We start from the raw sequence: 25,612 nt of genomic DNA, 5'->3' as shown, positions 1-25,612 counted from the left end.
ATTCTTTGGATTGTCTTTGCATACACTGCATGAGTGCCGTGTGCCAGAAGAGTTGACACAATATCTTGCCCATCAAAGGATTATGATGCGTTGCCGCACTGCTTCATTGTTTGCACCAGTTGAATTTTCTTTTATTTATATCAGCAGGAGCACATCAGTATTTTGGTACATTCTATGTTACCCTTGCAGGGATATTAACATAATGTGGCAATTTCTTTTTGTAGATCTTGGGAGTTGGAAAAGCAAGGCAAGCAGCTAAGAAATTACAGACAACTCTGGCAAGGACTCAGTAAATGGATTAGTGACACAAAGCATCGACAAGATATCATAGAATCTACAAAGTTGATTGATTCTAATACAGTTTCCAGATACTTAAATGAGCAGAAGGTATGCACTGTGGCGCAAAAACTTTGAAAGGGTAGTTGGCGAGTCTTCTAATGATACTGAATTTCTGTTTGCATTTTTCTGAATGGCTTTGAGTCACAAATTGATCTTCAGTTCTTGTGCAGGGATTGAGCCAAAATGAATGTCTAGTAGTGCCATAGAGCTCTGGGCAATGTAGTCGATCATTTTTAATATTTGGTATAGAAAATCTAGAGAACAACAGGACAAAGCGAGGCCTGCCTTGTCACTAATGCTAAGAGAGCATAGAGGAGAGATTTGAGAATATACTGCTAAGATCTGTGTGCAACCTGTACCTCAGCACCCACCTAGCCCTTTAATAGATCGGATTTTGATACATTGATTACAGAAAAACAAATCTGTTGATTTGAAAAGCAAAATGTAAAATGATTTACACATAATCTAGACATGATCATGAGTATCTCCTTTTTCTGACTAGAACTTGAATGCAGAAATAAATGGTAAACGAGACAAAGTGGAAGAGGTTCAGAGGACTGCAGAGCAGTGTGCATCATCGATCAAGGTACATAGAGATTGTTTTCTAAAGTTTTCAGTGAGTAAATGCATTGGGAATGTCTTAATGATGTAATTAATGACTGCAGTTTATGATGTGCATGGCAAGGACAGTACATTGCAATAATGTTAAAGTTTAATTGGTAGCTTACCTGGAAAATGTCATTGCTTTTTCCGGGATGCTACCAGTTTTTAAATTAATGTAGAATAGCTCTTTTCCTATATATATCAGCTCAACCTTCCATTATGCAAGGTTTTTAGTGATCTTCAGGGGTTTTGTAAAATTATAACATGTGAAAGTATATTGAACATGTTTTTGACATACATTCACAAGGGCCATAACCAAAGAAGGTGTATTTTGAGGAAATGTATGAGTTACACACATTCGCTTAACAGGATTTGTATGAGTGGTTCTCACTGTATATGATTCCCATTCATGCACTAGTGTGTGTTACGCTGACATAAAGATATAACCCAGAAGTTGTTTAACTTTTGGGTGTAGATCATGACTTGTGATTGTGCTCTATTCACTGTGGAACTTATGTTTCCCTTCAAAACTAGTTAGTAAATGGCATGAGGATTTAGATTTCATGTGTTGATAATTTTACTTGTAGCGGTTTTCTGTATATCTGTAATTTTTATACTTTTAGTCCCAAGATGAGATTGGTTCAAAAAGGGTTGTTGATAGGTGTGCAGTCTGAGAGAGGCAGTCCTCTGTGTAATACTTTTGTGTTTTTCTATTATGATCCCTACTTTCAATGCAGTGTTTTCAAATATTTGGCTGATCCCAGCTTTATGCAGTGTCCAAGGGTAGCAATGGAAAGAGAAACAGAAATGTGACTACCCAGGTGTCTCTCTCCTGGCTTGCCTCCCCTGTACCACTTTGTACCGCACCCTTATACTCGCTGAAGTTGACATTTTTGTCTTTATGGATGGGTGATGTAGCTTCTTCCCCAGGCATTGCTGCTAGGAGGATATTGATATTTCTGTGACAATATGATTACTCACCCAGATCAATATGTGCACTTCCTGCTTGAACAACACACTTATCACCATTGTTTGCCCTCCTTTTCATTTCACCTGCATATTTATTAACAAATCATTGTGTTTTTTTGATTTTCAGGATTATGAACTCCAGCTAGCATCCTATAGTTCGGGCCTTGAAACTTTGCTAAACATACCAATAAAGAGGACCATGGTCAATTCGCCATCAGGAGTTGTACTTCAAGAGGTACGATGGTTCTCTGTATGTTGATCTTGATGCAATTTGTGAAGTTTTATTGTGATAGCCTAGCTTGTGGTGTCAATAATGTGAGGAACAGGTGTGACCTTATTGTTTCATAATGACGATACAGTTGGAAGGAGTCTGAGAAATGTCCTCAATTCTGACTTTATCGCAATCATGATGATTTTGCAAAAATCATGGAAAACAACTAAGTTATGATTGTGAGGCTGGCTTTTTCCACTGTAGTTATATTGGGAATGAAGACAGTTCTCTTCTGTAGCTAAAATATCATGCAGTGTACTGAGTGCAGCTAGAAGTGGTATGTGGGATCAGCCTGAATAGATACTTGGTGACTGATGTCACAAATGGAATCAAAACATAAAGGGGGTCATTCTGACCCCGGCGGGCGGCGGTCGCGACCCGCCTGGCGGGAACCGGCATTTGACCGCTTTGCGGTCAAAAGACCGCTGGCGGCATTCCGACCTTCCCGCTGGGCCAGCGGGCGCTAACAATGTTAGCGCCCGCTGGCCCAGCAGGAAGGGGGCCTGCAACATTGAAGCCGGCTCCGAATGGAGCCAGCGGTGTTGCAGGTGTGCGACGGGTGCAGTTGCACCCGTCGCGCTTTTCACTGTCTGCTAGGCAGACAGTGAAAAGCAGGCTGGGGCCCTGTTAGGGGACCCGTGCAGTGCCCATGCCAGTGGCATGGGCAGTGCAGGGCCCCCCCCGGGGCCCCAGGACACCCGTTCCCGCCAGCCTCTTCCTGGCAGTGAAAACTGCCAGAAACAGGCTGGCGGGAAGGGGGTCAGAATCCCCAAGGCAGCGCTGCTTGCAGCGCTGCCCTGGAGGATTCTCCCAGCCGGGGGAAATCCGGCGGGAAACCGCCGGACCCGGCTGGGCGACCGCGGCTGTACCGCTGCGGTCGGAATGACGAATGAAGCACCGCCAGCCTGTTGGCGGTGCGGGTCGGAATGAGGGCCAAAGTACTTTCAAGTGCAATAGTAAGTAAAAATCTAGTTTGGTGATTGTCCAGTTTAAACAGCCATTTGTGATCATATACCATACAAATGAAGACTTTCTTGTTCAGCTGACAGAACGGCACAACCTATAATTCTGCTTTGTTTAGTAAAAGAGAATTGTTGTAGGTTGAGTATAACTAAATATTAACAGTGTTTTCTCATGGGAAAGTCTGTACAGCTTTGTAGGCACTGATGGAAGGAGTTTAGTTTCTTTGGCAGCCCTTGCAATTAGTTGGCAAAGGCCAACTAATTGAAGTGATAGCATCTTGGTCAAGTCTGCTACGGTTTGAATGATCAGATTCTTCTTTTCATCATTCTAGGAATATTCATGCCTCCAAATTTTTTGTTAGTAACTGGTCTATGATATCCCTAGGCCTGGGTGCAATTGACTCTTCTTTCACCATAGTGGTCAACAATATTCAAGCAGGATTAGAAGGCAGACTCCTTCTACCAAGTAACCCATGGCATCAGATCTACCAGTGTACAGCCTTTAAAGGGAGGTCACAGGCAGAGAAAGAAATGGTAGCAGTTGTGATGACTCTAGTCCCCTTTTGATTTCCTTTGTGAAGAACGTTGGGTTTGCAGACCTCCCCCCCCCCACACACACTTTTTGCCTCCTTTTAGAACTTCTAGATGCCGCTTTTCGACTCTGACTGTGCACTGAGGTCTGCTAATCAGGCCTCAGTGCCAGTGCTCTTTCCTTAAAACAAAGTATGTCGGATTGTTTCACAATTGGCTCGGCACTTTAGCACCCCCGTAAGTCCTTAGGGCATGGGTGCTAAAGAGTGTCCCTAAAGGCTGCAGCATAACTTATGCCACTCTAAGGGACCCACACACAAAATTGCACACAGCCTGCCATCGCAGACTGAGTGTCAGGTTGCAGACCCTGAGTGAAAACATGACACTGCACACTCATTGTGTGCCATGCCAAAGTCACTGCATGCATTATATGTGAGTCACCCCTAGAGCAGGCCTAAGAGCCCTAAGGCAGGGTGCACTATAACACATGTGAGAGCATCTGCATGAACAGAAATGCTCCTGTGATGTCTAGTTCTAGTACTAGACATTGCAAGTGACCGGGCAGCCATCTTAAAGTATGTGCTGGACACTGGTCAGCACAAGTGGCCCAGCTACATAATGGCTGCATGGAAAATAGTGGTGTTTGGTATCAAACACCTCGTCTTCATAAATGCATACAGATGCCAGTATTGGATTTATTATGACATGCACCCAGATTGGCACCTCAGTGGTGCCCCCTGAAACCTACTAGTCCTTAGGTATGCTAGCTAATTGGTTTCAACCAGCCTGCCACCGTAGACGAGTTTCTGACCCCCTGGAGGTGAGAGCCTTTGCCCTCTGAGGTCAGAAACAATGCTTGCTCTGGCAGGAGGGGTTATCACCTCCACTAGCAGGATGGCTAGTAAACCTGCATACCAATGCCAGGAACTTCAAAGTCCCTGCCGCCTTTGGTATGCAACCCCCAGCTTCCCCCAGACCTTGGAGAGGCAACCCCCTGCTCTGAGGCCCATCTGGCACCAGGACTGGCAGGAAAATTAGCTATGAAGGAGGAGTTTAGCACTGCAAAGCTGGCACACTTCTAGGGTGACCAGCCTGAAGTGAACACGAAATTAGGAATTCCACCATCTTCTGTGTGGTGGAATTAGGAATTCCAGGACAGGGTGATGCCTACTCCCCATAGAAAGTGGTCATGTAGGGGGTGTAGCAACCCAAGGGGTAAGTAGCCCATTGGCTGCTACCCATCACTCCGGTTGGCACCCCTAAATTGAGTGTTTGATGACTTGTGTGGCTGTAGATACACATGTTCTGCATACTTCTGCCATCTCATGTTGGTTCTAGCAGTTTGCAATGTGTTTTTCTTCAAAATGTCTTTCGAGTAATGAGGTATATTAACTCCTCCTCTTGCTGGTAATGCACGTGGGCATTGACTCCATTATTAAATTATTTTATTCCGCCCTTGGGTCCAGTCGTGTTTTCACCAAGCTCTGGTTCAAGGCCCTTTTTCGGACTCTATCCTTTGGGATACGTCCCTTACTGTTGGTATTGTCTTTTCGGATGCATAAATTCTATCCTTTGTTCTGGGACAAGAAGAAACTACCCTTCGGATCAACGCGTTCCGAAAGAGGTCCTTTGAGATGCCATTTTCTCATATCCACCTCAAAGAGATTGAACTTCTAATGGAACATATTCCTTCTGTTGCTTCCCATTTCTGCCCTAAGTGTCACGCACAGTTCCCGCAGACCGACCAGCATCAAGTCTGCCACCTCTGTTTGTCCCCAGACCCTGGAGAGGAGGACTGTGAGGCTTGTAAGTCTTTTCGATTGAAAAAGACCCTGAGGGATTGAAGGGCCTGTAATTGTGAGATGACATCAAGCAGACCCCAGACATCTTTGGACAGAATTTTGAGTCGGAGCCAGGCCAGGAGCTGCAGGAGGCCTTGGCCATGGTCACAGTTCTTGAAATGCAGGATCTTACTCCATGCCAACCAACCATGAGTACTGCCTCCTCTGTTCAGCCCAAGACGACAACTACAGTCACCGAAGCAAAGGCTACTGGGCCGCCACTGCTGTCAGACCATGGCCGGCACTGAAAGACTCATTTGGAAGTTCTGTCTCTGAGATCAGCTCCGAAAAGTAAGCCAAAGTACAACATCTCAGTGCTGAGCCCTACGCCTCTAGCTTTGGTGCCTCCAGCTTTGACCACCCACTCTGCACCGCCCAGGTCGGTGCCAAAAAGAGCACTACCTGCCTCAGCACCAACAGTCTCATGATCAAAACAAAAGCAGCATTTCGGCATTAACAAACTGAAAGTGGCCTTGCCTTCAGAGCTGAGTTCTTCTAGAGCCTATCCTCCACAACATAAAGCAGCAACTGGATACTAAGCAGACCCTGATGCAGAGATCTGGCCCGGGACCAGGGTTCAATTCCTGCCTCAGCAGGTCTTGGGCTCAATTCCCTTGGACCAGATAATTCTCGCCTCGGTGCCTAATCTAATTAATGGGTCCCACTCTGTAACTCTGGGCAATAGCTTGCTTAATCTCCACAATGGCCCTGACAGCACTTGGATGCCTGGCTTCACCCTGGGTGTTGCCCAGGAGTGGGCGCCTCACAGGGAAAAGCCAGGAGGGGTTCCACAGCGGTATGCGTACAGCACCTTGAGACCCTAACGGGTGAGTAGTGCACTATACAAGTGCGAAGTTTAGGTTTTTTAAAGTTTAAAGTTTTTTTTTTAAGCAGACACAGCTTCATTTCCAACCACAGGCTGGATGTGTTCTGGTTAAAACTGTTGTTTTGACATTTCCGAGAGACGCTTACCTTTGAAGAGGTTATCAATATTCCTACACACCCTGATAAACACAACAGGATGGATAGAGGCTCTGGTTCCATACACCCTCCTTTGCGTTCTTCTTGCCCATCCCCTCTGCCCCCTCCCCTTCACCCCCTCATTCTCAAGGTGACCCTCTTGACATTACACCTCAGAGATCAGGGAGCAGGGGATGATACTCTGACTTTCCCATCAGGCACAGAGTCTTGATGACAATATGATGTGGACCCTTACACTGACACAGACATCTGCCATCTAGACCTTCTTTGCCCCTGACACTACCTTCTTTGAGAAGCTCACTGTGATGTTGGCTACTTATCATCGGGTGCCCCTAGACAAAGAGCCTATTGAGAATGATTTCCTCTTTGAAACCATCACTACACCCCATAGGGGCACAAAATACCTTCCATTGCTAAAGGGAATTATGAGACATGCAGAAGACATTTCTAAGGATTCTGCCATGGTGCGTATCATCACACCGCATGTGGTGAAAAATACAAAGCCTCTCCCTCAGAACCCATCTTTATTAGAGGTCATATTAACAGGGGTTTCCTGGTGGTGTCTAATGCAAGGAAAAGGGTTAATAATTTGTAAGCAGCTAGTGATGCTCCGCCTCCTGATAAAGAGAGCAAACTAATTGATGCTTCTGGAAACGGGTTTCTGCCCAAGCCGCCAACCATTGGTGTATTGATAACACTCAGGGCTTGCTTGCTAGCTATGACAGTGCCCACTTGGATGAAATGGAGGAATTCCTCCAATATCTCCCAGAAGAGCAGCGAAAGAGGGGCCAAGAAATTGTCACCGATGGCCAGCTTTTCTCTAACAATTCTATTTGCTGTGCCTAGGACTCTGCTGATGCGGCCGCAAGGTGCAAAAACAACAGATGATGGACGGAATGCTGAGCAAATCAAACATTCACCCCCAGTCACAGATATGGGTTTAATCCGTCAGTTTTCGTGTTTTCCACGCCATTCCAGTTTGGATCCAGCCACATGAAAATCAGTCTTGACCCCGTTCCCCTTGGGAACAGTCCAGCCCGAAGTGCCAGGCCAGGTCCTCCCTGAACGAGAAACACGCATCCTGGGACCACTTTCAGGGTATCACCCTTCATCACCCAGACTAGCTTGTATCTGGTGGCATAGCAAGCACCGGGATCCACGTCTGGCAAAAACAACACAGCTTCAAGGGGCATCAACATCAGCGCCCTGTTGCATGGGCTTGTATGACTACGCATGTCTGGCTTTAAACCTGAGGTACAGCATCTTGTACTCATTATACCATTTGACAAGGAGCACAGCTTTGGCCTACAGGTCGATGAGGCACTCAAAAAGATGAAGAAAGACAATTAGGCGGCTAAGTCCAATGGTGCCTGTAAGAAACTACCCTCTTTCTTGGCATGATTACCCCCATTTTCTGCCTGTTGTCAGTATGTTTGACTGAGTCTACTTGGTTCCTGCTAACCAGGACCCCAGTAGATTTACTCTCTCCTCTAAATTGTACCTTTTTCTTCCCACATTTGGCATACTGGTCCCCCCATGTAAGTCCCTAGTAGATGGTACCTAGATACCCAGGGCATTGGGGTTCCAGGTGATCCCTATGGGCTGCAGCAGTTATTCTGCCACCCATAGGGAACCAGTGCAAAGGGTTCTGCAAGCATGCCATTGCAGCCTGCGTGAAATGGGTGCATGCACCCGTTTTCACTACAGGTTACTACACCAGGTCACTATAAGTCACCCCTATGTTAGGACCTCTCAGCCCAGAGGGCAGGTTGTAGGTACCTGTGTGTGAGAGCACCCCTGCACTAGCACAGGTGCCCCCACAAACTCCAGATCCATTTTCCTGGACTTTGTGAGTGAGGGGACACCATTTTATGCATGTACTGGACTTATGTCACTACCTATGTCCAGCTACATAATGGTAACTCCGAACCTGGGCATGCTTGATATCAAACATTTTGGAATCATACCCCAATACTTTTGTTTTGGAAGTATGATTCCATGCACTCTGGTGGCTCCTTCGAGGACCCCCAGCATTGCTACCACCAGTCTTATAGGGTTTTCTGGGCAGCCTAGCGGTTGCCACCCCTCAGACAGGTTTCTGCCCTCCTTTTGCTTGATCTGATCAAGACCAGTCAGACAGAACAAAGGATTGTCTTTGGGAGAGGGAGGTAACACCCTCTCCCTTTGGAAATAGTTGTGACTGGCTTGAGAGGGGTAGCAACCCCAAGCCATTGGTTTGCTTGAAGGGCACATTTGGTGCCCTCTATGCATAGACCAGTCCACACTGGTTCAGGGACCCCCAGTTCCTACTCTGCCACTAAACTGGACTATGGAAAGGGGAGTGACCACTCTCCTGTCCATCAACACCCCAGGGGTGGTGCCCAGAGCTCCTCCCGGAGGGTCCCTTGGTTCTGCCATCTTGCTTCCAAGGTTGGCGGGGAACTCTGGGAGCATCTGAGTAGCCAGGCCTGATAGGTGGTTATCTGGTTAGGTGACCAATCCCCCTTTCAGGGCTATTTAGGGTCTCTCATTCATGGGTGGGTCCTCCGATTTGGCTTGCAAGATTTCAGCAGGACTCCTCTTCAACCTCTGCTTTGACTTCTGGCCACTGGAACCGCAACTGGACCCTCCAGGAACTGACAAACGCTGCCACAACGAAGAAGACTCTTCTGCAACTTTGTTTTCACATCTTCCACCAGCTTTGCAACATTTCCCTGGCTGTGCATCCTCAAAAAGACTGCAACTCCTCAGCCTGCAAAAGAAGAAGAAGGAATCTCCCTTGGAGTGAAGGAGTCCCTTCCTTGCAACTGCAGGCACCTACAACAATCGACAACCGGCTGCATGGATCTTGTCTCACCTTGGACTGCTGGATCCTGCATCACTGGTGGTGGTCTGGAGTAGTCCTCTCGGTCCTTTCTGCCAGCTGTCCAACTTTGGTGGCGGTAAGCCCTTGCCTTCCCACACAGGACAGTACCCCCGTGCACCACGTCCCTTGTAGCTGCAAAGGATTGTTTGCATCTCCTCCAAGGGATCTTCAGGCGACGTGTAGCTCCAGCCCCCAGCACTCCTGCGAAGCACAGCCTCCTTCATGGTTCTCTTGCAGCGTGGGATCCTCTTTTGTAGTGCTGCGTGGGCTTCTTCTGTGACTTCTGTGTCCCCGTCCTGTGGGACTCCTGTGGGTACTGCTTCGGACTCTGCAACGCTGAGGGTCCCCTGTGACTCCTTCTCCTGGGTTGAGTCCTCCTGGGCCTTGCTGGTCTGTGGCAGCACCTCTTTTCCACTAACCGCAAGTTTGCCTTTGCCAAGGCTTGTTGGTGGAATTACTACACCGACACCTATCTGCAATCTTCCTTCCAGCATGGGACTTTATCTGCATCTATCAGGAACTCTTCTCCGACTCCAGGGCTGCAGTGCTGACCTGTTCTTCATCCACAGCTGGGTCGGTGGTAGCTCCTATCCTTCTGGACTCCACTGTGACTCTTGGACTTTGTCCCCTCTCTCTCCAGGTCTTCTTTCTTCAGGGATCCACCGCGGGTTTTCTTGAGTCTTTTCTGGGTGTTTTCTTTTTCTTCTTTTCCTCCTTTTGGGTGGTTTGGAGAAAATCCAGTGTTTTACTCCTGCATTCCTGGTCCCTGGGGGGTACTGTGTTACTTACCGCTGTGGTTTTCTAGTACTCCCAGCTCTCCTCTACATATCTTACTTACCTAGGTTAGTTTATGGTTTGTGCTCCCCCTATGGTCACTATTGGTTATTGCTATTTGCACAGTTTTCTAACCTTTTCTATGCCTGGTTCTGATTACTAGTGAATATATTTAGTGCATTACTTGCCTCCCAAGGGTGGGTTATCTGTTTAGTGTTTTGTGGTGATTTGTTCCAAAAATAAATTACCTTTATTTTTGTACAACTGAGTGTTTTCTTTCATGTGTGTAAGTGCTGTGTGACTACAGTGGAATTGCGTGAGCTTTGCATGTCTTCTAGATAAGCCTTGGCTCTTCATCCACAGCTACCTCTAGAGCCTGGCTTCTAGTCACTGCCTACACTTCACTAAGAGGGGATACCTGGTGTAAGTACATAACTATCCACCACACACCAGGCCAGCGTCCTACAGTGCTCTGCAGACCAGTGGGCTTTGAAGTGCTTTTTGTAGGCTTATACATAAATCAGCCTCCAGAACAACAGTCACAGACACTTCGTCCCCTTAACAAAAGGGACAGCCCCATTCATCATCCCATAATGGATTTTCCAAAGGCTCCTGCCAGGGAAACAATAACAGAGGCAAAGACAAAACACCCTCCCCTAAAGGCACCTCTACTGCCTCCAAAAAGTGACTCTCTTCTCCTTCCCCTGACTACTTAACACCTATTGTGGGACATCTTCATCAATTTTTCCAGACATGACAAAGTATAACAACAGATCAATGGGTGATGGATGTTATCCAGCACAGTTACTGTCTGTAGCTCATTTCCACACCTCCAAATATACCCCCTCCCACTCACAGACTTTCACCAGAGCATATTCTGCTCAAACAGGAAGTGCAGGATTTACTAAGCAAAAGAGCTACAGAACCGGTTCCTCTACAACATCAGGGAACAGCGGTTTACTCCTTGTAATTTCTAATCCCCAAAAAGGACAGGCCGTTAAAGGCCTATCCTAGATCTCAGGCCTTTAAATCACTACATCCTGTCAGGGCATTTTCACATGGTCAGACTTCAGGACATGATCCCTCTTCTTCAACAAGGTGATTTCCTCTCAGCTCTACATGTAAATGATGCCTAATTTCACACCCCCATACCCGCCAGCGCATCACAGATACCTCAGATATGTTGTAACAGGCAAACACTACCAGTATAAACTGCTCCCTTTCAGAGTAACAACTGCCCCATGATTGTTCACAAAGTATCTAGCACTGGTTGCGGCTCACTTATGCTGGTAAAATATTCACGTCTTCCTATATGTGGATGACTGACTTATCAAAGCCAGCCCTCTCAATCTATGTATACACCACGCTCAAGTCACCATAGACTTGCTTCATCAACTAGGCTTCACTATTAATTTCCAAATATCTCACCTGGATCTTCTACAGATCCAGCCCTATCGCAGGCCATTCTGAGCACATAACTGTGATTAGCATATCTCAACGAAGCAAGGATACAAATCTTTCAAGCACAACTTTTGTCTTTGCGACCCAATCACAAAGTCACAGCCAAATGTGTTATGAGGCTTGTAGGTGTGATGGCTTCTTGCATTGCCATAATGCCTCATTCACTTCTTCATCTGCGCCATTTGCAAGAATGCCTAGCACATCAATGGTCTCAGTCAGAGAGTCGTCTGGAGGATATAGTGTTGGTAAACAGCCGCACCCAACGCTCTCTGCAGTGATGGAGCAAAACCAAATTGTTAAAGATGCCGCCTTTCTAGACCTTGTTTCACAAAGCATTCTAACAACAGATGCATCACAGACAAGCAGGGTGGGGTGCTCACCTTCAGGATCTCACAGTCCAAGGTCTCTGGTATCCCAAACAGCACACTGTGCACATCAAGTATCTCAAGCTTGTGGCTGTTCAAGTAGCATTTCACAGCTCACCCTATCAACAAAGTTGTCCTAACGTGAGACAGGTGGGGGCACACACTCTACAGCTGTGTCGCCTAGCACAAACAATCTGAAATTGGGCTAGTGGATAATCTCCCAGGGACACACAACAACTTTGTCAATCTCCTCAGCAGGATGCAGCAACAATTCCACAAGTGGGAACTCCACCTACAAGTCCTGCTTCCCTACTTTCAAAAGTGGGTATACCCAGACATGGACCTATTCGCAACAAAAGAAAACACAAAATACCCACACAAAAAATCCAGGTTCCAGCACCCTCAGTCCAAGGGCAATGCTGTGAACCGCCATGGAAAGGCAGGCAGGAAGGGGAGTCGCAGAGCCCCTGGAGGCCCCTGCACTGCCCATGCACTTGGCATGGGCAGTGCAGGGGCCCCCAGGCACAGCCCCACACTGCTTTTCACTGTCTGCACAGCAGACAGTGAAAAGCGCGACGGGTGCAGCTGCACCCATCGCACGGCCGCAACACTGCCGGCTCCATTGGGAAACGGCTCCCATGTTGCGGCCGACATCCCCGCTGGGCCGGCGGGCGGAAACTCTGTTTCCGTCCGCCGACCCAGCGGGGATGTCAGAATGGGCACGGCGGTTACAGCCCTCCAAGGTTGTAATGAGGTCCCTTGTCTGAGCCTTTCAAAATATCAGTGCAGGTTTTCCTTTTGTATCTTCTTCAGTTGCAAAAAGCAAACTTAGCGTACACTTCCATAAGATTACATCTTGCAGATATTGCTGCTTACCTTCAATATGGACAGCGTTCTTGCCTTTTCAAGATTCCATTCCTTAAAGCTTTTATGGAAGGACTTAAGAGAATAATTCCGGCAAGGGCACCTCCAATGCTTTCTTGGAATCTTAACATTGTATTCACTAGGCTCATGGGACCACCATTTGAACCTCTACATTCATGTCCTTTTCAATTTCTGTCATGGAAAGTGGCATGCTTAGTTGCTATCACTTTACTTAGGGGTGTTAGCGAGCACCAGGCCTTAACTCTGCAAGACCCCTTTTTCCAAATACACAAGCATTAAGTAGTTCTTCATAGCAATTCAGAATTCTTACCAAAAGTGGTATTGCATTTCCAACCAAATCAAACCATTAAATTGCCAGACTTCTTTCCGCAACCAGACTCTGTTGCTGAAAGAGCTCCGCACATTAGATGTAAAGAGAGCACTTATGTTCTACATTGATAGAACTAAAACATTTTAAAAAACCAAGCAGTTTGTGTTGCCTTTTCACCTCTACACAAAGTCTATCCTATAACAAAAGCTGGTATAGCTAGGTGGATCGTTAAATGTATCCAGACGAGAAAACAAAAGGAGCAACCTGGCCTTTTTAGGTAACATTCCCATGGCTGACATATGTAAGGCAGCTACATGGTCTACACCACACACCTTCACTAAGCATTACTGTGTGGATGTGTTAGTACGTCTGTAGGAAGTTGGCTCTGTATGCACTATTTCAAAGTAAGGAATAGTATGCACAGAGTCCAAGGGTTCCTCTTAGAGGTAAGATAGTGGCAAAAAGAGATAATACTAATGCTCTATTTTGTGGTAGTGTGGTCGAGCAGTAGGCTTATCAAAGGAGTAGTGTTAAGCATTTGTTGTACTTACACACAGGCAATAAATGAGGAACACACACTCAGAAACAATTCCAGGCCAATAGGTTTTGTTAGAGAAAAATATATTTTCTTAGTTTATTTTAAGAACCATAGGTTCACATTCTACATGTAATATCTCATTTGAAAGGTATTGCAGGTAAGTACTCTAGGAACTTTGAATAATCACAATAGCATATATACTTTTTACATAAAACACATTTAGCTGTTTTAAAAGTGGACACTGCAATTTTCACAGTTCCTGGGGGAGGTAAAGTAAGGTTAGTTCTTGCAGGTAAGTAAACCACCTACGGGGTTCAAATTGGGGTCCAAGGTAGCCCACCGTTGGGGGTTCAGAGCAACCCCAAAGTTACCACACCAGCAGCTCAGGGCCGGTCAGGTGCAGAGTTCAAAGTGGTGCCCAAAACGCATAGGCTTCAATGGAGAAGGGGTGCCCCGGTTCCAGTCTGCCAGCAGGTAAGTACCCGCGTCTTCGGAGGGCAGACCAGGGGGGTTTTGTAGGGCACCGGGGGGGACACAAGTCCACACAAAAAGTACACCCTCAGCAGCGCGGGGGCGGCCGGGTGCAGTGTGCAAACAAGCGTCGGGTTTCCAGTAGATTTTAATGGGAGACCAAGGGGTCTCTTCAGTGGTGCAGGCAGGCAAGGGGGGGGGGCTCCTCGGGTTAGCCACCACCTGGGCAAGGGAGAGGGCCTCCTGGGGGTCACTCCTGCACTGGAGTTCCGATCCTTCCGGTCCTGGGGGCTGCGGGTGCAGGGTCTTTTCCAGGCGTCGGGATTTCAGAGTCAGGCAGTCGCGGTCAGGGGGAGCCCCGGGATTCCCTCTGCAGGCGTCGCTGTGGGGGATCAGGGGGGACAACTTTGGTTACTCACAGTCTCGGAGTCACCGGAGGGTCCTCCCTGAGGTGTTGTTTCTTCACCAGTCGAGTCGGGGTTGCCGGGTGCAGTGTTGCAAGTCTCATGCTTCTTGCGGGGATTGCAGGGGTCTTTAAATCTGCTCCTCTGGATACAAAGTTGCAGTCTTTGTTGAACAGGGCCGCTGTTCTCGGGAGTTTCTTGGTCTTTTGGAAGCAGGGCAGTCCTCTGAGGATTCAGAGGTCGCTGGTCCCGGGGAAAGCGTCGCTGGAGCAGTTTTCTTCTGAAGGAGGGAGACAGGCCGGTAGGGCTGGGGCCAAAGCAGTTGGTGTCTTCTTCTCTGCAGGGTTTTTCAGCTCAGCAGTCCTCTTCTTCTGTAAGTTGCAGGAATCTAAATTCTTAGGTTCAGGGAAGCCCTTAAATACTAAATTTAAGGGCGTGTTTAGGTCTGGGGGGTTAGTAGCCAGTGGCTACTAGCCCTGAGGGTTGGTACACCCTCTTTGTGCCTCCTCCCAAGGGGAGGGGGTCACATTCCTATCCCTATTGGGGGAATCCTCCATCTGCAAGATGGAGGATTTCTAAAAGTTAGTCACTTCAGCTCAGGACACCTTAGGGGCTGTCCTGACTGGCCAGTGACTCCTCCTTGTTTTTCTCATTAATTCCTCTGGCCTTGCCGCCAAAAGTGGGGCCGTGGCCGGAGGGGGCGGGCAACTCCACTAGCTGGAGTGCCCTGTGGTGCTGGAACAAAGGGGGTGAGCCTTTGAGGCTCACCGCCAGGTGTTACAGCTCCTGCCTGGGGGAGGTGATAGCATCTCCACCCAGTGCAGGCTTTGTTACTGGCCACAGAGTGACAAAGGCACTCTCCCCATGTGGTCAGCAACATGTCTCGAGTGTGGCAGGCTGCTAAAACCAGCCAGCCTTCACGGGTAGTTGGTTAAGGTTTTAGGGGGCACCTCTAAGGTGCCCTCTGGAGTATATTTCACAATAAAATGTACACTGGCATCAGTGTGCATTTATTGTGCTGAGAAGTTTGTGTACCAAACTTCCCAGTTTTCAGTGTAGCCATTATGGTGCTGTGGAGCTCGTGTTTGACAGACTCCCAGACCATATACTCTTATGGCTACCCTGCACTTACAATGTCTAAGGTTTTGCTTAGACACTGTAGGGGCACAGTGCTCATGCACTGGTGCCCTCACCTATGGTATAGTGCACCCTGCCTTAGGACTGTAAGGCGTGCTAGAGGGGTGACTTATCTATACTGCATAGGCAGTGTGAGGTTGGCATGGCACCCTGAGGGGAGTACCATGTCGACTTACTCGTTTTGTCCTCACTAGCACACACAAGCTGGCAAGCAGCGTGTCTGTGCTGAGTGAGGGGTCCCCAGGGTGGCATAATATATGCTGCAGCCCTTAGAGACCTTCCCTGGCATCAGGGCCCTTGGTACCAGGGGTACCAGTTACAAGGGACTTACCTGGATGCCAGGGTGTGCCAATTGTGAAAACAAAAGTACAGGTTAGGGAAAGAACACTGGTGCTGGGGCCTGGTTAGCAGGGCTCAGCACACTTTCAAATCAAAACATAGCATCAGCAAAGGCAAAAAGTCAGGGGGTAACCATGCCAAGGAGGCATTTCCTTACAACGTCATCAACCCAATGTAGGCAGTGCTATGTGCACTGTTCTAGACCAATGCAACACCCACAGGTTAGTCACCACTTGCGGAAGGCACTGCTTTACAGTCTATGTATCTACAGCCACAAATGCCATCAAATGAAAAATGTTACATACCCAGTAAACATCTGTTTGTGACATGTAGTGCTGTAGGTTCACATGTGCCCAAACCACCTCCCCAGACACCTGTGGGCATTGCAATTTTCTTTCACAATACTCATACATTCATTTGAATGGTTATCTCTTTCTTTTCACTTATATTACACACCATTCTCACCCACCTGTGGTAAAACAATCTAACTGTGAAGTCTATGCCCATGCGCATTATCAACAAGAGAAGGACTCACTATACCTTGTGACTCGAAGGACTTTTCCAGAAAAACTAATTTTAACCTTCTGGCCCCAACACTGTATAACAGAAGTATGCAGAGTATATGAATCTACAGCATACATGCCGCAAACAGATGCCTATTTGGTAAGTAACATTTTTCATTTAGGGGACCCACTGAGACCAGCACTTCAGATTCACTGGACTAAAGAAGAAGAAGGACCCGAAGAGCCATGAAAACCAAGAACTGAGGAACAGCAACTGACAACTTGTCCTGCAGCTGTTCTGCCTCCAGAGGACTAGGAGGACTGCCAGCACTTTGAGAAGTAACCAGGATCTCTCGTGGAGTAGCGGAGCTGCTTCCCTGCACCCTGCATGAAAAACAAAAAACTGACTACAGAGGGATAAATGCAAAATAATTTACTCTACAATAATACCCTAATTATTATCGGACCAATTCTTATTATTCACCTCTCTTTCTGTTTTTCACATTCACAAGGTTAAACACAGGCACTGTGAGAAAAAAACGAATACAAAACGTTTATTATGGCCTTACAATATTAAGCAACAAACTACCACTCCCTTGTGCAGTTGACATTAAAAATTAACCCTTTTCCACGCAAATCCTTATAATACAGTCATCTTACTAGAAGAGCGATGTCCAAATATATCCAGTTCCATCTATTTGGTCCATCTATAAGGTAGTCCATATATGAAAAGACTTTGCCAAACAACCAAATTCTCTCATACCCAATGCGGATTCTGGATGATGGTCTTAATTATCTCTTATTGTGAACTCTTTATTTTTCATTGCGGACTCCTTATACAAAAGATGATGTCAACGCATTTAAGCTATGGTTGCTGCTGGCCTCCGGGAGAATATAAGGCATGTTTATTCCTTTAAAAACAATTAAACAAAAATACTTACAGTCAAGCATATATGTTATCCTAATGCGGACCCCCATTTCACCACCTTGTGCACAAAAGACAAAAAGCGGGAGGTGTTCCAGAGCCATCTCAAGTAAAGAATACTATTTAGAGCAGGACAAAAAAAGCATGTGTATCATACATGTCATCTTAATATATATGTATAAGTCCATGAGAAAGAGCACCAAAGTGATTGTGTGGCGGTATCACAGTCCACGCTGTATTCATGCAGGAAGGATTACAACCTACATAGAAAGGTAACTGGGGTGTGGTGGGGGACCTCGTTCTGTGTTTAATGTGAGAAAGAGAGAAAGGATTGAACTCCCAACACCTCCCGTGACTGCTAGTATGCCGTACCTTTTTTAAAACAAACTTGTTGCACTCACAAAACCAGAGGGTTGCAAACCTCCTCCGTAAGCCGACGGCAAAATATTACACAGTTAATGAGCCCAATACTATTTGTGTATCGACGCCTCATAGGGATCAACCAGTAAAATTTATAAGCAAACGCAAATACCGGGGGTGGCCTGGCGGGGTTGGTCAGCACTTAGTGCACCCTGCCGGCACCGAAGATTCACAGGGACTCCAGACTGCCAAAACCTGACACCAGACTGCACTACTACACCTGTGCCCCCTTGCCTGAGTTGAAGTGGGACAACAGTGCCAGTATGGTCCCCAGAACCTCTAGAGTCTTAGCCCGCACAGTGGACTTCCCGACCCAGCCTGCATCCTCTTTCTGCAGGCCTCCTCCAACCACGAGCAGAACCCGATACCAAAAGACACCACTGCACCCAAGCCCCAGGCCTGAGGAGAAGAGGGCCAGTGGTCTCCCTACATGCCTGAAGGTCTCAAGCGTCAAGCCTCCCAATGGGTTCCCCTGGACTGGCATCCTAGTCCCAGCTTGCAGACATTTTCTGACCAGACCGATCTCCATTGAAGTGAATGGGACACCCAACGCCGTAACACACCTCTGCACCCACAACTCCTGTGGTGACCTGTTGCTGTGGCCTTGGACCTTGCCCCATACTCACCTCAAGTCCAGAAGGACAGTCCTGTAAGTCATTGTCCAGCACTTGTATGCAGTGTCTGTTTCTTTCCCATAGGATAACATAGGGGCACCCAACGCTGAAAATATCCTCTGCACCCACACTCCTCAATGCCTCCCGCAGTGACCTGTTGGTACAGCTTAGGACCTTGCCACATGCTTAACTTAACTCCAGAAGAACAGCTCTGCAAGTCATTGTTAAGTGCCTGAATGCAGCATATGTTTTCCCCGTAGGATAACATTACCACTCCAGAAATTGCACTGTCAACATTGAAACGTATAAAAATTCAATTCTCGAAAATTACTTCCCTGATTTTGATGATCATGGTGACTAAATTCATATAAAATGCGTTATTTTTATAAGTTGGTGTCAGATTTCTTTTTTGAGTGTGTTGCTCAGTTACTGGCTCTGTGCATGCATTACATGCCTAACTCTGTCCTTTAATAAGCCTAAATAGGTAAATTATCCATGCTCCTCAAGTAAATGATCTGTTATTGATAGATATATTGCCTTTTATTTATCTAGCTCGCTTCGCTTAAACATGCTCTTGTTTCACATTGAAGAATGTTGCATTTATATTTTTAAGACTGATAGTTTGACTCCTTTGCATTTTATTTCCTTCAGGCTGCAGACATTCAGAGTCGTTACATAGAACTTCTCACCAGAGGTGGGGATTATTATAAATTCCTGAATGAAATGTCAAAGAACATGGAAGACATAAAGGTAAGGTACCCCTTAAATCAGCCTGGATACTTGGAGTCTTATTGTTTTTCTTCTGCTTCCCCTTTCAAAGGAGAATGTATTGTTTTGTTTTTTGTCTTCTAAGCACTCCTCTCATTATGATCTATGTTTCTCATATTGGTAGGTATATTCAACCTTTTCACATTCTCCCCACATCAGCATAATATCACTAGTGTTTCTAACCTATTTTGGCAAGCCACCCCCACGTGCACCACACTCCTGTGTCAGACATCTGTCTGCACTTTGCAAAGAAGGCCATTACACCCTTGACTTCTTGATTATAAAATGTTCCAGTTCTTTATTACAATCAAAATATTCTATCAACCATTTTCTCATCCTGATCTGTATAATACAGACCCAAAACTCAATATAAAGGCCACATGTGATACCGTTCAAGGATTGCGCCTTAACCATACTGACACTTTAAACTCCTCTCAGTTGTATTTCTCCCATGTGCAGATTTTCAAAATACTGTCTACCCTAAAAATAAGTTAGTTACCACTTACAAGCCTCCAGTGACCTAAGGCCTCTAAAAATTTTATACTGAAAAAGGAAAATGGTATTTAAGCTGGTTAAACTTGGGTGCGGACCTTCAATTAACCAAAAGACTGCTCCACAGTTTAGAAGAGCAGCTAATACACCATGAAAAACAACAATAATCCTCCAGAACCATCCTTCTCTGAATAAGCAAAGTACACTACAAAGAAATCTGTGTCTCATTTCAGGAAGGCATACAAACACCCAGGAGTAATTTTTGGCTCTTAAAACAGAAAATGCAACTTACATATTTATCTCTGCTTCTTTCCTTCTGGCCTTAGGTCAAAATGCCATTTCTTTGCTGGAAAAAATGCTATCCAAAGCTTTATTTCAACAGCTGGCACAAATATTCCGCCCATGATCTATCCACAGCGATGACAATTAAGGGAGTGCTTGCCAATGGGCCAGATGTTGTGGTAAATGGGCCCGCTTAAGTATTAATTAGGTGTTTGTGGGCCTCTAACGTCTCCTGTCATAACAGTGTGTGGGAATACCATAAAAGAGAGTTGTGGGCCTTGGGCTGGTATGCACAGGGAAGAAGTCAGACAAAGAGAATAACATAGGGGAAAACACACAGAGTGGCACACATTGAAAAGAAGAGCATGACAGTGAAAATTAAGAAAAGAAACAGATGAGAGAAAAGCGAGTAAATAAGAACAGAAACAAGGTTGAAAGGAAGGAGTGAAATGTGAAAGAAAAGTAGGAAATGAAGAGGGAAGAATATGGGTAGATGAAAGGACCGAAGGTTGGATGGAAGAGTGAAGTGAGCAGTGAAGGACAGAAGAATGCATAGATTGAGAAGAGTGAAAAGCTGGATGGGTGAAAGGAAAGGTGGATGGATGGATAATTTAATTTTCAAACTACTCCCCTGCCTACCCAGGACAAAGCTAAACACATCTCCAGATCTTGGAACAGTGCCTTGTTACCCAACCCTTCCAGGTATTCGGTGCCTTCTGTACTTGCAGCATTAAATTCGATTTTCAAACATACCAGGGTGTTAAGAGCGCATGGATAATTTCAGTAGTTTACCTTTGGATATTTTCCCACCCAAAGAGTGGAACTTATTCCAAATGGCTAGTCTAAATAATGTTTCAACTTTCTTTTTAATGTGAAGTTTTACTCAGCCTGGACACCTGTTACTCTGTATAGAAATACTCCTTTTTTGAGACTATATGTATGTTTGTTGTGTGTTTGTGCTAATGGTAAGATCCTGCAGCTCCTTGGCTCTTTGGTACAGAAGTTTTTTGTGTTTGAGCTAGGACGTAACTGCCACGTAAACTGTTATTAGTTGTCCTTTTTGTGCTACCCTCCTAGATGGCATTGCAAGCATATTCATAAGGACCAGGAAAAGCATGGGTGCACTCTTTTTGGCAGTTTGATGATTTAGAATCGTCACCATCACTACTAACCTACTTTGTGATAATGTACGCATCTCTCAGAAAGGATTTTTTTATCTCCTGATAAGGAACATGAATATGATAGAAAAATGGGGAAATAGTATGAAAGGCGAGATGGCCTTCCATTTAAACCTAATGCAAATAACTCAGTTCTTAAATCCCAGTGTCTTTTGTTAAAAAATAAGTAAATTTCTTTGCTATCTTTAAAAACCATGATAAATTAAATAAAATAGTAAATTCATTTGTTACCAAAAGACCTATTCTTTCCATCATCATCTAGCCTGCTACGTTTTCTGTCTACAACAGCTCCTTTTTGAATGAGTGGCCCCAACTATGTTCCACTTTGATTATGTGTCAGTAGATGAACAAATTATGCGACAGGTTTGACTAAATTATGTGGCAAGCAAAGAAAAATTGTGGCACATTCTTTAGTATTATTATCTTTTTTTTTTCTTTTTTTTTTTACAGTTTAACAGACATTGAATAATGGTTCATGTAAAAGCTATTCCTAGTGTTGAACATAGTAGAAAACAGGGCTATATATATGCTCTTTTTTTAGATGCCCATCTTGTGTCCTATACACCCCAGGTTTATACGTTAGTTTTGGGATTACTTTGTATAGTGTAAGCTTTTGGAAAAATAAATGCACAAGCTTTGATGGGTGTCAGTGTTTGTTCTGGGCAGATAAAAAAAAATTGAAACATAATGCTTAAAATGAAAAGTATTTAAATATGCCACCCGTGTCGTGATTTAAAAAGAGGGGAGCTTCACCTCCATAGAAACAGGAAAATCCATATAGGTGATTGGGCGCAATGTTAGTATGGGTTGGTTGAAGTAACTTGAAGTCATTAACGGATCCGTGCAAATGTTGGAAATTTACCTGCATAGCACACACATGCCAAAATTGTAGAACAGGATAACGTGAGATTTTGAAATTTTGATAAACAAAATCGGGGAAGGGATTTTCATCATTTACTTCTATTGAAGCGGAGGACATTTCAGGCTGGAGACAGTTAAAATAAAGCTTTATGGCTTAACATTTTGGGAATCTCCTGCCTGAATCAGGTCTGTTGGCATGTATGATAACATAATTTATTCATTCGGGGCAACTTTGGAACTTTTTTTTTATTTGCAAAAGATTTGAAGAGTTTTCAAGGAAATCTATGATATTTGTAGATTTATTTGATTTACAGCAGTGTGTAACATGTATACATTAGGAATTACCACAAGTCGCAAATTCTAATATCTGTGTACTTTTTTCACTAGCAAGGAAATTATTTCCCCACCAGAGAATTCCAGTCTCCTAGACCCCAATTCAAAATTGTGTCATACCATCCCCATTCCAATCTGGAAAAACAATTTTGTGCACATTTCCAGGATGGGAATTTACTTGCCAGAGATACATGAATACCTACAAATCTGTGAGGTTGTGTTTCTCAGCTTTTTCAGATGCACTCACCCACATATAGTCACAAACAATGCCATTTCAGACATTTCACCTCTCTAGTAGAATTTTTGCATTCTCAAATGAACTTTGTGAAGGTAAAACTCACCAACCCTGATTCTACGAATCAGGATTGGAATTTTCCCTTACAAATTGCTTTCTTGAGCAGGGCTATTCACAACTGTAAATACACGTATATGTTTTCTGTATTTATTTACTACCACAGCTAAGAGTAACTATACTTTTTTGCTGTTCTCCATTTTCAAGTGTAGATTTGTACCTGCAAGGGCTGAAGCCTCCTACAGCCGGATTCCAAAATGTCAAGTTAATCCTAGCAATTTTGCACACAGAGGTAGAGAGCTCAACCACCGTGTGGAGATCTTGTTATGGGAAAGTACAGGGAAAATTATTAAAGTTTATCTTTCTTTAAAAATATGTAAAACATAATTCAATGTTAACTATAAATTAGTGCAGAATATTTATTAGTTAACTACCACTAATACAATAAAATGTTTAGTGACATGAAAACATTAAATTTAATGTGCATTAAGTACTTTCAATATATTACTTTAAATTAAAAATCATTTTAAACAATTTAAACAAATTTCGCCCTCACTAACCATTTTATTTTTAATATGCAATCCATTTTAAGTTGTTACATTAATTTATTTGTTTTTTAAATAATTATAATTTAAGGGCCTGATTACAACTTTGGAGGAGGTGTTAATCCGTCCCAAATGTGACGGATATACCACCAGCCGTATTACGAGTTCCATAGGATATAATGGACTCGTAATACGGCTGGTGGTATATCCGTCACATTTGGGACGGATTAACACCTTCCTCCAAAGTTGTAATCAGGCCCTAAGTTTTTAAATAAAATGTATTGCACATTTGTTTTATATAAATTTCAACATAAATTAAGTACTTAGTAATGTATCATTTTAACTCTCTCTATATGTATATATATACCTATATATAATGTTAAATATGTATTAGTAAGTGATATATATATATATATGTTCGATAGCTTGTGTAGCTGTAGATACACATTCTTTGAATAAGTCCGCCATCTAGTGTTGGGCTTGGAGTGTTACAAGTTGTTTTTCTTTGAAGACGGCTTCTGAGTCTCTGGATCAAGTGACTCCTTCACTCAGTGATGCTGCGCATAGGCATAAAGTCCTTTGCTAGATTGTTTTCTTTCTGCCTCAGGTTCGGACGTGTTCCTGCTCGCTCCGGTACATCTCAGTTCGGTATCTTCTGAACTTTCCTCTAACATTCTATAAACGTCGGTATAGTTTAGATCTCGTTTTCCACTCTTATAGTCGATCCGATGGCAGTTATCAGGGTCTATTACAAGCCCTTAGAGGCAACCGTGCCCTCTCAGGGCCTACTTTGACATGTTGTAGTCGAACAATGTTAGGCTGATGGAACGGACTCTGTTTCGATTCTGTCTTGATGTCATGCCACATTCCCCTACACCGATCAGCACTTGGTGTGCAATCTATGCCTGTCTCTGGAACACAAAGAAGAAAATTGCGACGCTTGTACAACGTTTCAATCCAAAAAGACTTTTCGAGACCGGAGGGCGCGTCGAATGGAGATGGCGTCCAAGTCATCAGAACACACAGCAAGACATCTTCTGAGATGAACACTCGCAAGAAGAAGTAGGATAGCTTGTAACAGTCTCCATTGCAGATTCGGATTCAGATCGAGATTCCAATGTCAACAGCCAATCCATCCCACCGGCACAGTACGTGAGTACACCAGCCCAGTCACACCAAACAAACACTATTAAAAAGACTCCTGCATCGGTCTTCGGTCCGTCACTGCCTGCGGGCCACGGTTGGCCCTGAAAACTAGCTTCGGATGACCAACCCTCGGGTTCAGCACCAAAACAAAAGACCAAAGTGCCTTTGGCATATTCCAAACAGCCTGCCACATCTGTTTCGGTACCGAGCCAAAAATCAGATTTTTCCACCTCGAAGCAAAACAAATTAACAGCACTTTCGGAGCCGACATTTTCGGTCTGAGCTAAGCATTCCATGTACAAGCCTTTGGAATCAAAAGCTGTCAGTAGTAAACACTCTTCAGCTACTAAGGAATCATCGGAGATACAACCTATTTTAGAAGTTATGGGCGCTAAACAGTGCAAAATTCCTATAAAGAAAGAAACAGGAAGGATCATAGCCTCTCCTCCTCCAACAATTAAAAGAAAACTGACTTTTCAAGAGACTTTAGACACTGGGTCTCCACCTTTCGAAGTCCTTAAAAAGAAGGAGAAACAAAAGACGACGCAACAACCTTAGCCTTCAACACAACATTCTCCCTCCCTTCCTTCGACCCCACCACCACCACCTTCACCTAAACATTCAACACAGTTCTCTCCACAGGCCTTATCTACATCACCACATAGGGATGATTTAACTGATCCACAAGGAGAGGTAGACCCATGGGATATATATGACACAGATCCCATTCTCCCTAATGACCCAGATTTATACCCAGCAAGGCCATCTCCCACTGGAGATACCGCTGCTTATAATCAGGTTATAGCCAGGGCAGCTGCGTATCATAACGTACAGTTGTATACAGATCCTATTAAGGATTAATTTTTGTTTAATACTTAAACATCTACTCACAAGGAGTACCAGTGTCTCCCTATGCTTCCAGGCATGCTTAGACATGCTGAAAACATTTTTAAAGAGCCTGTAAAAGCAAGAATCATTACACCCAGGGTTGATTTAAACAAAAAAGTACAAACCTGTACCCTACAATCCAGTTTTTATTAGGGCATGATTACCACCTGATTCTATAGTGGTAAGTGCAGCAAGAAAGAAACCAGTAGCCAGTCTGCAGGAGATGTTCCTCCTTCAGACAAGAAAGTCACAAATTTGATGCAGTAGGTAAAAGAGTTGCTACTCAAGCTGCCAACTACTTGAGGATTGCAAATTCAC

The 25,612-nt window shown here is 44.8% G+C and overlaps 1 protein-coding gene across 4 annotated transcripts in view; it reads left to right on the top strand.

The window, feature by feature from the left end:
• Positions 1–25,612, top strand: part of DSP (desmoplakin) — a 198,658-nt gene that overhangs the window by 141,684 nt on the left and 31,362 nt on the right. For all 4 annotated transcript variants that reach the window (XM_069217283.1, XM_069217275.1, XM_069217266.1 and 1 more), the window contains exons 19-22: positions 225–387; positions 842–925; positions 2,039–2,146; positions 19,161–19,259. In XM_069217283.1, coding sequence (XP_069073384.1) covers positions 225–387; positions 842–925; positions 2,039–2,146; positions 19,161–19,259 — 454 coding nt within the window. The remainder of the gene's footprint in view (positions 1–224; positions 388–841; positions 926–2,038; positions 2,147–19,160; positions 19,260–25,612) is intronic.

This window comes from Pleurodeles waltl, chromosome 2_1 (genome assembly GCF_031143425.1).
Source record: "Pleurodeles waltl isolate 20211129_DDA chromosome 2_1, aPleWal1.hap1.20221129, whole genome shotgun sequence".
Taxonomy (NCBI): Eukaryota; Metazoa; Chordata; class Amphibia; order Caudata; family Salamandridae; genus Pleurodeles; species Pleurodeles waltl.
This window is presented reverse-complemented; position numbering and strand designations above follow the sequence as displayed.